The 18,276-nt window shown below is 39.0% G+C and overlaps 1 protein-coding gene across 5 annotated transcripts in view; it reads left to right on the forward strand.

Moving 5' to 3' along the window:
* The window catches only part of FER (FER tyrosine kinase), a 456,972-nt gene that overhangs the window by 236,070 nt on the left and 202,626 nt on the right, over positions 1 to 18,276 (forward strand). For all 5 annotated transcript variants that reach the window (XM_070794110.1, XM_070794112.1, XM_070794113.1 and 2 more), the window contains one exon: positions 7,864 to 7,986. In XM_070794110.1, coding sequence (XP_070650211.1) covers positions 7,864 to 7,986 — 123 coding nt within the window. The remainder of the gene's footprint in view (positions 1 to 7,863; positions 7,987 to 18,276) is intronic.

Consider the following 18,276-nt stretch of genomic DNA (forward strand, 5'->3'; position numbering starts at 1 on the left):
ATTTCCTTTCCATTCATCTATTGATGGATAATTAGGTTGATTTGATATCTTGGCTATTGTAAATGATGCTGTAATAAACATAGGGATGCATATATCTTTTCTAAGTAGTTTTTATTTTCTTTGGAAAAATACCACATTGAGGAATTGCTGGATCATATTATACTTCTTCCTAGGTGGCACTAGTGGTAAGGAACGCGCCTACCAATGCAGGAGACAGACAAGGGTTTGATCCCTGGGTCGGGAAGATCCCCTGGAGGAGGGCATGGCAACCCACTCCAGTATTCTTGCCTGGAGAATCTCATAGACAGAGGAGCCTGGCGGGCTGCAGTCCATGGGGTTGCACAAAGTCAGACATTCCTGAGCACACACATATTGCAGTTCGAGTTTCAGTCTTTTGAGGAAGTGTTATACTGTTTTCTGTAGTGACTGCACCAATTTACAGTCCCACTGACAGCACATGAGGGTTCTGTGAATGTGCTGTTCTTCACCGTAGTTGTTTAGATGAACTTTATGAGCAACCGGCCTTGGCATTATTTTTAGATTCTTTATCTTCATCTTTAAGAAAGGGAGTTGATGGGTTTTGCACTGTGTTAGGACTCAGGATGTCCCTGATGTCAGAAGGATTGCTTTAAACAAGTAATTGCCAGAAGTCAGTTTCTCCTTTCAGCCCATGAAGGGGGTACCGCTGTTTGTGTTACTCTCTGTATTACTCCATCATGATTGCTGTGTCAGTGGCAGAAAGCCACCTTCAGATTAAAAACTAGATATGTTCGTTAGAATTGGAAACTGAAAATTCCCATTATTTTATTCACAATTTCTCTAGTTAGAAGAGATACATTAGAAATTTATACAAGATCTTAGGACACTAGTGGCTAATTTGAAATTTCATTTTCTCTGTCAGCTTCATCTCATTATTACATTTTATTAAACACTCTCCTGTTTGACTACATCTAGTTCACCTTGATTCATGGACCTAACATTCTAGGTTTCTGTGAAATATTGTTCTTTACCGCACTGGACTTTACTTTCACCACCAGATATGTCCACAACTGAGCGTCGTTTCTGCTCTGGCCCAGTCACTTGGTTCTTTCTGGAGCTATTAGTCATTGCCCTCTGCTCTTCCGCAGCATATTGGACACCTTCCGACTTGGGGCTCATCTTCTAGTGTCACATCTTTACTGAACATTGATGTCTTAGGAATCAGTGAACTAAAATGGATGGGAATGAGCCAATTTAATTCAGATGGCCACTGTGGGCAACAGTTCCTTAGAAGAAATGGAGTAGCCTTCACAGTAAATGGGAGGCCAACATGCAGTGTCTAGGTGCAGGCTCAGAAACCACAGAATGATCTCAGTTCGCTTCCAAGGCAAACCATCCAACATCACAGTAGTCATAGGCCCCGACCACTGATGCTGAAGAGGCTGAAGTTGACCGGTTCCTAGAAGACCTACAGACCTTCTAGAACTAGCCAAAAAAAATAGATGTCCTTTTCATCATAGGGGACTGGAATGCAAAAGTAGGACGTCAAGAGACACCTGGAGTAACAGGCAAGTTTGGCCTTGGATAACAAAATTAAGCAGGGCAAAAGTTAACAGAGTTTTGCCAGGAGAACACACTGGTCATAGCAAAGACCCTCCTCCAAAAACACTAGAGACAACTCTACACGTGGACATCACCAGATGGTCAATACGGAAATCAGGATGATTATATTCTTTGCAGTCGAAGATGGAGAAGCTCCATACAGCAGGAAAAACAAGATCTGGAGCTGAGTGTGGCTGTGATCATGATCTCTTTATTGTACAATCAGACTTAAATTGAAGAAAGTATGGAAACCATAGGCCATTCAGGTATTACTAAATCTAATCCCTTATGGTTATACAGTGGAAGTGACAAATAGATTCAAGGGGTTAGATCTGATTGACAGAGTGCCTGAAGAACTATGAATGGAAGTTCATAACATTGTACAGGAGGCGGTGATCAAAACTATCCCCAAGAAAAAAGAAATGCAAGAGGGCAAAGTGGTTGTCTGAGCAGGCCTTACAAATAGCTGAGAAGAGAAGAGAAGCGAAAGGCAAGGGAGAAAGGGAAAGATATACCCATTTGAATGCAGAGTTCCAGAGATAGCAAGGAAAAATAAGAAGACCTTTTAAATGAACAGTGTAAAGAAGTAAAGGAGAACAACAGAATGGAAAAGATTGGACATCTCTTCAAGAAAATTGGAGATATCAAGGGAACATTTCATGCAAGGATGGACATGATAAAGAACAAAAATGGTAAGGATCTAACAGAAGCAGAAGAGATTAAGAAGATGTGGCAAAAATACACAGAAGAACTATCGAAGAAAGGTCTTTAATGACCCAGATAACCAAGATGGTGTGGTCACTCACCTAGAGCCAGACATCCTGGAGTATGAAGTCAAGTGGCCTTAGGAAGCACTAGTATGAACAAAGCTAGTGGAGGTGATGGAATTCAGGTTGAGTGACTTAAAATCCTAAAAGATGATGATGTTAAAGTACTGCACCTAATATGTTATCAAATTTGGAAAGCTTAGCAATGACCACAGCCCTGGAAGCAGTCAATTTTCATTCCTATCCCAAAGAAGGGGAATGCCAAAGAATGCTCAGACTACCATATAATTGTGCTCATTTCACATTGTATTAAGGTTATGCACCAGATCCTTCAAGATAGGCTTCACTAGTGCATGAACCAAGAACTTTCAGATGTAGAAGCTGCATTTACAAAAGGCAGAGGAACCAGAGATCAAATTGCTAAAATTCATTGGATCATATAGAAAACAAAGGAATTCCAGAAAAACATCTATTTTGCTTCATTCACTACAAGAAAGCCTTTGACTATGTGGATCACAACAAACTGTGGAAAATTCTTAAAGAGATGGGAATACCAGACCCCGTTACCTGCCTCCTGCGAAACCTGTTTGCAGGTCAAGAAGCAACAATTAGAACTGAACATGGAACAACAGACTGATTCCACTGGGAACAGAGTACCTCAAGGCTGTATATTGTCACCCTGCTTATTTAACTTCTGTGCAGAGCACATGATGAGAAATGCCAGGCTCGATGAATCAGAAATTGGAATCAAGATTGCTGGGAAAATATCAACAACTTCAGATACGTAGTTGATACCATTCTAATGGCAGATAGTGAAGAGGAACTAAAGAGCCTCTTGATGAGGGTGAAAGAGAAAAGTGAAAAGCTGACTTAAACCTTAACATTCACAAACCAATTTGCCTTGATTCAGGGACCTAACATTCCAGGTTCTTATGCAATATTGCTCTTTACCGGATTGGACTTCGCTTCTCTCACCAGTCACATCCACAACTGGGTGTTGTTTTTGCTTTAGCTGCATCTCTTCATTCTTTCTGGAGTTATTTCTCCATTGATCTCCAGTAGCATACTGGGCACCTACCAGCCTAGGGAGTTCATCTTTCAGTGTCCTGTCTTTTTGCCATACTGTTCATGGGGTTCTCAAGGCAAAAATGGTGAAGTGGTTTGCCATTCCTTTCTCCAGTGGACCATGTTTTGTCCGAACTCTCCACCATGACCTGGAATGTTAGATCCATGAATCAAGGCAAAGTGGAAGTGGTCAAACAGGAGATGGCAAGAGTGTATGTCAACATGTTAGGAATCAGCAAACTAAGATGGACTGGAATGAGCGAATTTAACTCAGATGACCATTATATCTACTACTGTGGGCAAGAATCCCTTAGAAGAAATGGAGTAGCCCTAATAGTCAACAAAAGAGTTCAAAATGCAGTACTTGAATGCAGTCTCAAAAATGACAAAATGATCTCTGTTCATTTCCAAGGCAAACCATTCGGTCTCACAGTAATTCAAGTCTATGCCCCGACCAGTAATGCTGAAGATGCTGAACGATTCTAAGACCTACAAGACCTTATAGAACTAACACCCAAAAAAAGATGTCCTTTTCATTATAGGAGACTGGAATGCAAAAGTTGGAAGTCAAGAAACACCTGGAGGAACAGGCAAATTTGGCCTTGGAGTACAGAATGAAGCAGGGCAAAGGCTAATAGAGGTCTGCCAAGAAAATGCACTGGTGGTCATAGCAAACACCCTCTTCCAAAACACAAGAGAAGACTCTACACATGGACATCACCAGATGGTCAACATTGGAATCAGATTGATTATATTCTTTGCAGCCAAAGATGGAGAAACTCGAGACAGTCAGCAAAAACAAGACTGGGACCTAACTGTGGCTCAGATCATGAACTCCTTATTGCCAAATTCAGACTTAAATTGAAGAAAGTGAGGAAAACCAGTAGACCATTCAGGTATGACGTAAATCAAATCCTTTACTGTTATACAGTGGAAGTGACAAATAGATTCAATGGATTAGATCTGGTAGATAGAGTACATGATGAACTATGGACGGAGATTCATGACATTGTACAAGAGTCAGTGATCAAGACCATCCTCAAAAAAAAGAAATGCAAAAAGCAAAATGGTTGTCTGAGGAGGCCTTACAAATAGCTGTGAAAAGAAGAGAAGTGAAAGGCAAAGGGGGAAAGGAAAGATATACCCATTTGAGTGCAGAGTTTCAAAGAACAGCAAGGAGAGATAAGAAAGCCTTCCTCAGTGATCAGTGCAAAGAAATAGAGGAAAACAATAGAATGGGAAAGACTAGAGATCTCTTCAAGAAAATTAGAGATACCAAGGGAACATTTCATGCAAAGATGGGCTCAATAAAGGATAGAAATGGTATGAACCTAACAGAAGCAGAAGATATTAAGAAGGGGTGGCAAGAATACACAGAAGAACTGAACAAGAAAGATCTTCATGACTCAGATAATCACTATGGTGTGATTGATCACTCACCTAGAGCCAGACATCCTGGAATGCAAAGTCAAGTAGGCCTCAGGAAGCATCACTACGAACAAAGCTAGTGGAGGTGATGGAATTCCAATTGAGCTATTTCAAATCCTAAAAGATGATGCTGTGAAAATGCTGGGCTCAATATGCCAGCAAATTTGGAAAACTCAGCAGTGGCCAATGGACTGGAAAAGGTCAGTTTTCATTCCAATCCCAAAGAAAGGCAATGCCAAACAATGCTTAAACTGCTGCATAATTGCACTCATCACACACGCTAGCAAAGTAATACTCAAAATTCTCCAAGCCAGGCCTCAGCAAATCGTGAACTGTGAACTTCCTGATGTTCAAGCTGGTTTTAGAAAAGGCAGAGGGACCAGAGATCAAATTGACCAGAGATCAAATTGCCATCATCTGTTGGATCATTGAAAAAGCAAGAGAGTTCCAGGAAAACATTTACTTCTGCTTTATTGACTATGCCAAAACCTTTGACTGTGTGTATCACAATAAACTGTGGAAAATTCTGAAAGAGATGGGAATACCAGACCACCTGACCTGCTTCTTGAGAAACCTGTATGCGGGTCAGGAAGCAACAGTTAGAACTGGACATGGAACAACAGACTGGTTCCAAATAGGAAAAAGAGTATGTCAAGGCTGTGTGTATTGTCACCCTGCTTATGTAACTTATATGCAAAGTACATCTTGAGAAATGCTGGGCTGGATGAAGCATAAGCTGGAATCAAGATTTCCCGGAAAAATATCAATACTCAGATATGTAGTTGACACCACGTTTATGGCAGAAAGCAAAGAACTAAAGATCCTCGTGATGAAAGTAAAGAGGAGAGTGAAATAGTTGGCTTAAAGCTCAACATCCAGAAAATTAAGATCATGGCATCTGGTCCCATCACTTCATGGCAGATAGATGGGAAAACAGTGTCAGACTTTATTCTGGGGGCTCTAAAATCACTGCAGATGGTGACTGCAGCCATGAAATTGACAGATGCTTGAGCCTTTGTAGAAGTGTTATGACCAACTTGGACAGCATATTAAAAAGCTGAGATATTACTTTGCCAACAAAGGTCCATCTAGTCAAGGCTATGGTTTTTCCAGTAGTCATGTATGGATGTGAGAGTTGGAGTATAAAGAAAGCTGAGCGCCCAAGAATTGATGCCTTTGAACTGTGGTGTTGGAGAAGACTCTTGAGACTCCCTTGGACTGCAAGGAGATTCAACCAATCCATCCTAAAGGAAATCAGTCCTGAATATTCTTTGGAAGGACTGATGCTGGAGCTGAAACTCCAATTCTTTGGTCACCTGATGCGAAGAACTGACTTGTTGGAAAAAACCCTGATGCTGGGAAAGATTGAAAGTGGGAGTAGAAGGAGACAACAGAGGATGAGATGGTTGGATGGCATCACCAACTCAATGGACATGAGTTTGAGTAAAGTCCAGGAGTTGGTGATGGACAGGGAGGCCTGGCTTGCTGCGGTTCATGGGGTCGCAGAGTTGGACATGACTCAGCAACTGAACTGCCTGAATTTTATATTGCACAAATAGAGTTTGAGTTTTTTTATCCTTTATCTGGGAAAATATCTTCCAGTAATGTAAGTAATATCCAAATTTGGAGAGTTCGGAAATTTCTTGTTTCTTACCATGCTGCTGCTGCTGCTGCTAAGTCGCTCAGTCGTGTCCGACTCTGCGACCCCATAGACAGCAGCCCACCAGGCTCGCCTATCCCTGGGATTCTCCAGGCAAGAGTACTGGAGTGGGTTGCCATTGCCTTCTCTGGTTTCTTACCATAGGATTTTCTTAAAAACGGAACACATTTGTATCTGTATTCATACACATGTACATGGAGCTATTTGTGAATAATCAGATGGGAGCCTTTGTTACACAACACTGTACCGTAATGCTCCTTTCATTGAAAAATAGCCTCAATAAGATGTTTTTCATTGCTAAATTTATTGCCATTGGTTCTTTCATAAGATTACCAACGGATGTGCCTTTTTGAAGTCAGAGGAAAGCGGTTTTGACAGAGTTTGGGAACATGTTACTAACTTCATGTGTTGGAATCACAAGTGTGAAGGTGTGACTGTGCTGATGTGCACAGATTTGTCTCTGCTGCATTTTCTCTATCAAGTGTATGTGAATGACTGTATAGTTTTGTTTTGTTTTTTTGACTGTGTGGTTTGATGAGAGAATAATACATGAATAACAATGATGCTGAAGCTGAAACTCCAGTACTTTGGCCACCTCATGTGAAGAGTTGACTCGTTGGAAAAGACTCTGATGCTGGGAGGGATTGAGGGCAGGAGGAGAAGGGGACGACAGAGGATGAGATGGCTGGATGGCATCACCGACTCAATGGATGTGAGTTTGAGTGAACTCCAGGAGATGGTGATGGACAGGGAGGCCTGGCGTGCTGCGATTCATGGGGTCGCAAAGAGTCGGACACGACTGAGCAACTAAACTGAACTGAACTGAACCCAAGTACAGAAAAATCAATTCATACTGTATTGATGAAAGGGAATATATGGTCATCAGAGGTATTCTTAAAATATTATTATATTGGATATACTTCTGCAGACTTTTGACATTATTTTTGATCTTGAAAGCTTTTTCAAATGAAACACATATCGTAACGTATGTATACATATTTCTGTTGCTTAAATGTATCCTGTATTTTATTTCCTTTGGTTATTATTTTAGCAAAGTGCATTCCAGGTCTGTAAATTATTCTTTTCTTCTGGGTTTTTTTTTCTTTTTACTATCTGAATTACTTTTAGTCATTTATGAAAATTAGTTTCTTGATGCAAAGATTATTTTTTAGCTTGTTGCAATATCATTTATCTTTATTTTTACCGTCTTAACCGTTTTTAAGTATATTATAATTCAGTAGTGTTAAGTATCTTCACATGGTTGTACAACAATAGATTTTCTTAAATGGAACTTTATTGATGGATGAAGTGTTGCTTAAGCAATGTTTTCATGATTATTCTACTTTATTGTTCTTTCTCCAGAATATGTATCGTTTTGAAGGCACTGGGTTTTCAAATATTCCTCAACTTATAGATCATCACTATACAACAAAACAGGTCATCACGAAGAAGTCAGGTGTAATTCTGCTGAATCCTATTCCTAAGGTACGTGCTTACGTTTACTTTTTTTTAACAAAAGGAAAAAGAAAGGACTGCTTCGTGAGTTATGTCACACACTAAATAAAGTCCTTAGGTAATTTATAATTTTGGAAACAAATATAGTTAAAGCATGAAATTTCCTTGGTTTTACTTGGATGGCAGATGAGTTGTCTTTTTATTCAGTGTTTGCTAGGTTACAAATGGCCTGTTGTTTTTCTTTTTCCTTTCAAGTTTTGAAAGACTTGAGGCTTTCCTTCGCACTGTAAGGTTCAGATTTTAAAAGGTTTAGTTTATAAAAGATTCTGAGATGTAGATGTTCAAGAAAATGTCCAGCAATTAAGAGTTCATTAGAATTTTACTTTTTGGTGTTAAGTGTATGATGTATTGTAAGATACTGGAATTTTAAAAAACTGCACTACTCTTCTCAAGGGCAGTAAATGATAGCTTCACTGTAGAGTCAGCCAGCTGGGTGAGAGATTGTTCTAGGTCAGTGTTACCTCTAAGATCTATCACAGCGCAGACTGCATTTATGTGCTTTAAGTGGTCTGTGAGGTAGTAAGTGGGTTGAGGAAGGCTTGTGTTTTTAAGGTGAAACCTGTGGCACCTGGACTAGGGGGAACAGTGGAGCCTGCCTAGCTTCTGGGCACTTCTAATGGTCCCGGAATTGAGTGGGGGTCAACAGGAGCCCCTTTCCTTAGGGCGCCATCTCACATGAGGAACAGTGTAGAAACAGGGAAGTCATAAAACCTGGGAGGTTAATATTTGCTGATTGGAGGTTTACATATCCAGGGATGACTTATAATATGAAGCAAGTATTATTCCCAAGAATGCTAGTATATAATCTAAATTCATCTGAAATTTTAAAAATTTAGAAAGCAGTTGTTGTATTTCCCTTTGTTAGCCTGGAGCATGGTGTCTGTGTTTGTACTTGTATTATGTATTTATTACTCACTCTTTATTTTTACATTCCACCCACAGAAGATTTCAGCAGTCAGTTACTAAACATTAATTCGGTGGCTAAAGAATTGTCCTTTTTGCATAATTTTCTAGAATTATGAGTTTGGCTCATTCTTTGTTAGTGTTTTTCCATTCACTTTTGTTTTATATTTTAATTGCAGAAAACCCTATAAAAATTCTCCTTTAGTCTGGAACAGGTTGTCATTTTTTTTTCTCTAGTTAAAAAAAGGTCTATTAATGTTTCTTCTTTCATCGAGGAATAACTGCTATCTGTTCTGTTTACTTTATTTACTATTAAAACATCAGTGACTTGCAAATTTATATTTCCAGCTCAGATATATATCTTTCCCAAATCTAAAAATTTTCTACTTTTCACCTAATACTGAATTAATCACATTTAACTACAAAATTTGTTCTTCCTTTATAGTAAATGGTATCACCAAATACCCAGCTGCTCAAACTATAAATCTAGGGGTCCTTTGACAGCTCTTTACCACTGCCCTGCCTAAGCACTTCAAGTGCCAGGAGTTTTGTATACTCAGTTGTACATGTGAAAGTATGAACTCAATTCTAGTATATCCCAATATGAAGTAAAGTTCAATGCGGTGAAAGTACCACAGTTTGACCATGTTAGGTTAATGAGAGATGCTTGGATTTTCAGAGATACTGATACTGTCAAATGATTTTGACTCATTTCACAAGCCAACCTAGTGTTTGCGTTGTCTACTTGCTTAGCCAAGTCTAAGTTGAGAGATCAGAGCCCTAAAAGAGGCACAAAAAAGTGCTTGTCTGGCCTTGGATATGAATATATAAGTAAAGCTATATCCCTCATAATATGAAATATTCCATGAAATGATCATAGAGAAATGGAGTAGATGCCCTGGACTTTTAACATGGCCAGTTATTCTTTTCCTCTCAAACCCCCAACTCTGGCTGTGGAGCCGATTATCCCAGCATTTTATAGCCTTAGTTATGAAAATAACTACACTGAAAGCTATAAAAGATTAAGTGGCTACGTATGATTGTTTTATGAGGTAGAAATTTGAAGTTAATCTAGTTGACTGTTAACTTGATCTAAAGTACTGATATTTGAAATATGCAAGTTATTATCTCAATTTATGGTAAATATTATTATGCACTTGATTTAAAGAATCATATCACTCTTTTAAAAGAAAATCACAAAACAGGGTTATGAGAGGAGGTAATTTTCAATCATGAGTGGGGAACAATTTTCTTATGCTAGTTTTATCTGTTACGTATCTTCTCTTGGAAAGTTATTTGTCGTCTTATAAATGGAATCTCTTTCCTGATTTAATTTGTGTAGGAAGTTAATGTCTTTGACCATATAATGTGCTATAAAACATCTAATTTCCATCTTGCCAGACTTCATTTTTAGCCTACATAAAGAATGCTATTTTGGTCTCAGTATAATTTCTGTTTATAGTACCTCACGCCTCTCTGCATTTGTTTCCCTCTTACTCATGAGAATATACGTGTACATCATATGTCAGAGTAGAGGACGTGGCGACCAGGGTAATTTCTCTCTTATTCCCAGAGGCACATGAAACTAGACAGCCTGAGTTAGAGAAATTGACTTTCTCATGATGATGAAGCGAACTGATGTTCCACCCACCCATCCCTCCCTCTGCCCTGGCTGACGTTTCCTCCTCTGCCTCCCAGAGCCTGTGGGAAGGTATGGGAATGAGAGAGGTGTCCCACACAGGTTACTGATCATGATCTTCATCATCCTAGCAGCACGGTGGGATGCACAGGGCCTGTTCTTTCCTCAGCTCAGACTCTGTTCCAATGTCACTTCATCGGGGAGGTCTTTTCTGACTGCTGCCTGTGAAATACCACCTTACCCCCTTATATCTCTCTCTTGTCCTCAATTTCTATTTGTTACAGTTCTGTTTACCTGACATCATACTATAGGATGTATTTTTGGTTGTCTATCTCCCGCAAGAGAAATGTAAGTTCTATAAGGGCCAGCATTGCATTTAATAATCAGTCCAGCCAGTACCTAAAACAGTGCTAGCTACTGTGTGCTCAGTTGCTTCAGTCGTGTCCGACTCTTTACGACCCCGTGGACTGTAGGCCACCCAGCTTCTCTGTCCATGGGATTCTCCAGGCAGGAGTACTGGAGTGGGTTGCCATTTCTTCCTCCAGCTAGCTAGTAGGTGTTCAGTAAATATCTGTTGAAGAATTGAATTCACTGGGCAATTGCTAGAAGCCAGGTACTTCCAAGCTTCTTACATGCCTTAACTGTATATATTGCCATGAAATAAATATTGTTACTAACCCCATACAATTATGAACCTGGAACTGAAGTTTACAGTGGTAAATTACTTTCACAAAACAACACAGCTGTTGGCAGAGTTGAGATATTCAACCCATGTTCTTAACTGCTATCTGTCTAGACTGTAGAGTCTAAATTTTAGAGGCTGTAGGGAATAAAATGTTTATTTTATGGGACATGTGTATGAGTTTAATGGAAAGGAAGTACCTTTGATTGCACAAAACAGTAAATGGAGAAAATCTTTACCATAGCAAAAACTATAGGTCTCTATAGAAGGAAAAATATTAGACTGTAATATTGGGTGACAGAGTTGTAATTTAAGGTATAGTAGAGGATGTTGTAAGATGTAGGTAAGGAAGACATCTAGTTCACCTTTAACATTTGAAAGTCTGGCTTGTGAAGCTTAATATTTCTTTAGATTTAGCTCTTAAAAAATTTTTTTCTTTCTGAATGGAAGTTAAAGTTCATGATTTAAATTCAGGAAAGTTAGGCAGTGAGCCATTAAGTTGAACCTTTAGGTAAATGACTTGCCTGCCAGCTTAAATCGAGTAATTCTGGCTTTTTAATCAGAATTTGTATAGTATGCCAGAATATTAGAAGCAGATTTTTGTGGAGAGAGTAAACCTGTGGCTGAAATTAACATGTCCTGAGGTGGCCAATTTCCGGTGACAGCTTCTTCGACAGACACATGCACACGAAGGGCAGAGAGGAGAGCGTTGCTTTTCATTGAGGTGCTCTGTTCATACTGTGAGGCTTCAGACCACTGAAGACTGTTCACTTTACCTTATATTTGAGTCACATAGTCACTACTTACCAGATACCTTATTTATTATAAAAAGACACAACTCAAGAAAAGTCAATTTTTCTCTGTAGATTTTGAAAACTATAAAATATATATACTTTCCTGTTCAAAAACTTTCTTTAACAGGACAAATAGAACAGAAGGAAAATTTGGAAGATTTTAAATTGTGAAGGAAAAAATGTATTCATAGAGTGTATAGTCTGTAGAAAACGCACTGGTCATAACAAACACCCTTTTCCAACAACACAAGAGAAGACCCTATACATGGACATCACCAGATGGTCAACACCGAAATCAGATTGATTATATTCTTTGCAGCCAAAGATGGAGAAGCTCTACAGTCAGCAAAAACAAGACCAGGAGCTGACTGTGGCTCAGACCATGAACTCCTTATTGCCAAATTCAGACTTAAATTGAAGAAAGTAGGGAAAACCACTAGACCATTCAGGTATGACCTAAATCAAATCCCTTATGATTATACAGTGGAAGTGAGAAATAGATTTAAGGGCCTAGATCTGATAGATAGAGTTCCTGATGAACTATGGAATGAGGTTCGTGACATTGTACAGGAAACAGGGATCAAGACCATCCCCATGGAAAAGAAATGCAAAAAAGCAAAATGGCTGTCTGGGAGGCCTTACAAATAGCTGTGAAAAGAAGAGAAGCGAAAAGCAAAGGAGAAAAGGAAAGATATAAACATCTGAATGCAGAGTTCCAAAGAATAGCAAGAAGAGATAAGAAAGCCTTCTTCAGCGATCAGTGCAAAGAAATAGAAGAAAACAACAGATTGGGAAAGACTAGGGATCTCTTCAAGAAAATCAGAGATACCAAAGGAACATTTCATGCAAAGATGAGCTCGATAAAGGACAGAAATGGTATGGACCTAACAGAAGCAGAAGATATTAAGAAGAGATGGCAAGAATACACGGAAGAACTGTACAAAAGAGCTTCACGACCCAGATAATCACGATGGTGTGATCACTCACCTAGAGCCAGACATCCTGGAATGTGAAGTCAAGTGGGCCTTAGAAAGCATCACTACGAACAAAGCTAGTGGAGGTGATGGAATTCCAGTTGAGCTACTCCAAATCCTGAAAGATGATGCTGTGAAAGTGCTGCACTCAATATGCCAGCAAATTTGGAAAACTCAGCAGTGGCCACAGGACTGGAAAAGGTCAGTTTTCATTCCAATCCCAAAGAAAGGCAATGCCAAAAATGCTCAAACTACTGCACAATTGCACTCATCTCACACGCTAGTAAAGTAATGCTCAAAATTCTCCAAGCCAGGCTTTGGCAATATGTGAACCGTGAACTTCCAGATGTTCAAGCTGGTTTTAGAAAAGGCAGAGGAACCAGAGATCAAATTGCCATCATCTGCTGGATCATAGAAAAAGCAAAAGAGTTCCAGAAAAACATCTATTTCTGCTTTATTGACTATGCCAAAGCCTTTGACTATGTGGATCACAATAAACTGTGGAAAATTCTTCAAGAGATGGGAATACCAGACCACCTGATCTGCCTCTTGAGAAGTTTTTATGCAGGTCAGGAAGCAAGAGTTAGAACTGGACATGGAACAACAAACTGGTTGCAAATAGGAAAAGGAGTTCGTCAAGGCTGTATATTGTCACCCTGTTTATTTAACTTATATGCAGAGTACATCATGAGAAACGCTGGACTGGAAGAAACACAAGCTGGAATCAAGATTGCCAGGAGAAATATCAATAACCTCAGATATGCAGATGACACCACCCTTATGGCAGAAAGTGAAGAGGAACTCAAAAGCCTCTTGATGAAAGTGAAAGTGAAGAGTGAAAAAGTTGGCTTACAGCTCAACATTCAGAAAACAAAGATCATGGCATCTGGTCCCACCACTTCATGGGAAATAGATGGGGAAACAGTGGAAACAGTGTCAGACTTTATTTTTCTGGGCTCCAAAATCACTGCAGATGGTGACTGCAGCCATGAAATTAAAAGACGCTTCCTCCTTGGAAGGAAAGTTATGACCAACCTAGATAGCATATTCAAAAGCAGAGACATTACTTTACCAACAAAGGTTCGTTTAGTCAAGGCTATGGTTTTTCCTGTGGTCATGTATGGATGTGAGAGTTGGACTGTGAAGAAGGCTGAGCGCCGAAGAATTGATGCTTTTGAACTGTGGTGTTGGAGAAGACTCTTGAGAGTCCCTTGGACTGCAAGGAGATCCAACCAGTCCATTCTGAAGGAGATCAGCCCTGGGATTTCTTTGGAGGGAATGATGCTAAAGCTGAAACTCCAGTACTTTGGCCACCTCATGCGAAGAGTTGACTCATTGGAAAAGACTCTGATGCTGGGAGGGATTGGGGGCAGGAGGAGAAGGGGATGACAGGGGATGAGATGGCTGGATGGCATCACTGACTCGATGGATGTGAGTCTCAGTGAACTCCGGGAGCTGGTGATGGACAGGGAGGCCTGGAGTGCTGTGATTCATGGGGTCGCAAAGAGCTGGACACGACTGAGCGACTGATCTAATCTGATCTGATAGTCTGTTGATAACACTCCAGTTCTATTATTTTATTAAATATTTTCAACAGCTGTGAACTGAGTGTTAGTATTATCCCCATTATTAGATGAGGAAACTCAGAAATATCTAAAACCACATTTCTCATAAATTTCAGAGTGGTAACATGAAAATGATTCTGTTCTATTCATCATTTTTTAGTACAACCCTAGCTAGCATAAATTATAATGTATAGTCTTTGTAATGTCAATAGTTAAAGAAGAAATTCTTTCCGTAGTTCAGTATTCTACCAGTAGTATGTACCAGTGAACTTGACAGTTACAGTCCCATCTCATATGAAAATTAATCTAACAAGAACTATAATAACATGTTGTATTCAGGGAAATACAGATAATATCTGAATGTTTACCCTTCATTTTGCATAGTTTGTAAAGTCAAATTAAGTTTGGATTTTAGGTTTGTTCCATTTAATGAAATAACATAACATAGTCATCGAACATATAACACATAGACTGACTTTCAGCTTTCTGTCTTAAAGTTTACCAGCAGGTATTGTGAGGAAGAGCAACGTTGGACTCAAAAATTAATAGACCTTGGAGGCCACTAATGATTTCTTATGTGATGTCTCAAAGGAATTTCATGTATATGTCTGCCTTAGACTGTCTTAAATATCATATTTTTAGTCTGAGGAGCAAGGTTTTTTGATAGATAAGAGTATTCTTTTTATCTACCATATAAATAGATGGAAGGGTGATAAAATAGTCAGATGGGGGCTGAAAGGTGAAAAGAAATATCATTAAAGTTTTTTTAATGTAGATTAAAGGATAGGATTTGGTATTTACAGCACAAACGTTGCCCGGAGTGTATCATTTCATCATTTTAAAATATTTACAAAATCTGTGCATATGGACCCTGGGAAAGGGAAAGTGTTAGTTGCTCAGTCATGTCTGACTGTGCGACCCTGTGGACTGTAGCACGCCAGACTCCTTTATCCATGGAATTGTCCAGGCAAGAGTACTGGAATGGGTAGCCATTCCTTTCTCCAGGGGTTCTTCCTGATCCAGAGATCAACCCCAGGGCTCCTGCATTGCAGATGGATTCTTGATTGTCTGAACCACTAGAGAAGCCCAAGAAGCACATAGAAATGTACACAGAAAATGTATAAAAGGATTTCTAGTATGAACATGGTTACGTAACAACAGTTTGTCCCTGTTACCTGTGGAAACCATAGAATAATAACAACAAAATAAAAAAGTATAAACTTCATTTTTCACGAAACTAGGAGCTATATATTATCCACAGACTTAAAAAGTACATGTTTAGGTAGCCAAAAGCTCCTTTGCTTTGGCAAAAGTTGTGTAGCACAAAGAGAAGAGGTGATCAAAGAACCAAGTTGCTCTAGGTCTTATTAACCTCTAGCAAAAATACATGTTGAAAGGAAAGAACTCTAAATTTCTGTATTCTTTGCTTGCATCAAAGAATGCAAGACATGTGTGGGGAAAATAAAAATTTTCATATAGCTAAGTGATACAGACAAAACTGCACTTGGAGGAAAATTCAGTACCTTAAAAACTTAACATTGATTAAACAAAAAGAATGAAATGAATGCGTTAAACATCTAATTCAAAAAATTAAGAGGAAAAAACACCACAATTAAAAGGAAAGCAAAAGAAAGAAATTAAGAAAGATAAAAGGACTGGAGAAGGCAATGGCATCCCACTCCAGTACTCTTGCCTGGAAAATCCCATGGGTGGAGGAGCCTGGTAGGCTGCAGTCCATGGGGTCGCCAAGAGTCAGGCACGACCGAAGTGACTTAGCAGCAGCAGCAGCAATGCTTCTTTAAAAATGCAGTGCTTGGCAGCCTGTTAGAAAGATATTTTCTGGGAGGTTGTTGAAATGCAGTCATGGACCTGCCTCAGACTCACTAAATTAGCTATCCTACTTTTTAAAAAATGTGTTTATTTTCAATTGAAGGATATGACATCTACTTTTTAATAAGATCCCCAAGTGATTCAGGTGCACATCGTGACTGAAGAAGAAAAAACTAGTCTAAGGTTTCTTGAAATTTCTATGATTTGAATTTTGAAAATGAGCTATGAAGCTTGCTAAACACCAGCATACATTTAATCAATATACTATAAAACAGCAATTAGCTTTTATGTTTTATTTCCTTAAAATCAAATTTAACTTGTATGAAAATTTAATAAAATATTTTAATCCTTTCAAAAAAAGTAAAAGGAATAACTTAAAATATAAAAAATAAAAAACAAAATATATATATAATAACTGCTTTTTATAAGATCAAAAGAAAATTAAAATACTCGCTAATTTATTCAAGAAAACACATACCACACGGGGCTAATATCTAATATATAAAGAATCTCTAGAAATTAATGCTGCCCTGGTTGCTCAGACGGAAAAGAATCTGCCTGCAGTGCAGGAGACCTGGGTTTGATTCCTGGATTGGGAAGATCCCCTGGAAAAGGAAATGGCAACCCACTCTAGTATTCTTGTCTGGAGAATTCCATGGACAGAGAAGCCTGGTGGGCTGCAGTCTGTCAGATAAAGACAATCATAAAGGAAAATTAGCAATGGGCATGAATGGATAGTACAAAAAATGAAAATACAAATGGCTTTTAAAATATGTCAGATGATTATATCACTCAGAATAAAGGAGTATTAAAACTAGGATGAGATATCATGTTTTTACCTAGCAGATTGCCATAAACTCAGTTTGATAATTTACTTTCTTGGCAAAGATGTACAGATAAAAACCCTTGGACAATTTGGTGCTGGGGATATAAATTAGAAAAACCTCTGTTGGGCTTCCCTAGTGGCTCAGCTGGTAAAGAATCTGCCTGCAATGCGGGAGACCTGGGTTTGATCCCTGGGTCGGGAAGATCCCCTGGAGAAGGGAAAGGCTCCCCACTCCAGTACTCTGGCCTGGAGAACCCTCTTGGACAGAGGAGCCTGGTGGGCTACAGTCCACGGGGTCCCAAAGAGTTGGACACGACTCAGCGCACACATTGTAGAAGGCAATGTGGCACCATCTATAAAAATGACAAAATGTAGATACGTTTACTGTGACTTAGCAATATGACTTCTGCAACTTATCCTTTAATTATATGTGTATGTATGAAATGATCTCAGTATAAGGTTATTCACTGCAGCATTTATAATATCAGGAAATTGAAATAACTCAAATGTTCTTTAATAGGAGTCTGGTTAAATTATTGTACCCCATCCAGTGTAATACCGTGAATGAGAAAGCATCTATGTTCTGGTTGGAGAGAGTTCCAAGATACAGAAGCAGTGTTTCTAAAACTCTTTTTTCCCATAATGCATAGAAATTGCATATTATATCGAGTCGCAGGACATACCGAATTGGAAATGTTGGTGTGGATATGTCTTCATAATTGAGAGAGATTTTATGGAACTTTTTATATTTCTTAATGTGATGTGTTCTATTAAGAATGCATCCAAAAACTCGACATCCAAAAAGTTGATTTTATGAATCTCAGTTTGAAAAATATTTTATAAAGGATTTTTAAAGTAACAGTGTGTGAATTTAGAAGAAGAACATACGGCCTAGGAATAATTCACAGAGAAACGTGGACTTGAAGTAGGTCTCAAGGATAGGCCAAAAGACTAGGGAAGTTGTTTGGGGTTATGGTAAGGGACTGGAGGAGGATGTGGCAGCCCATTCCAGGATTCCTGTCTGGAGCACCCCGTGGAAAGAGGAGC

The sequence above is a fragment of the Bos indicus genome, chromosome 7 (assembly GCF_029378745.1).
Source record: "Bos indicus isolate NIAB-ARS_2022 breed Sahiwal x Tharparkar chromosome 7, NIAB-ARS_B.indTharparkar_mat_pri_1.0, whole genome shotgun sequence".
Taxonomy (NCBI): Eukaryota; Metazoa; Chordata; class Mammalia; order Artiodactyla; family Bovidae; genus Bos; species Bos indicus.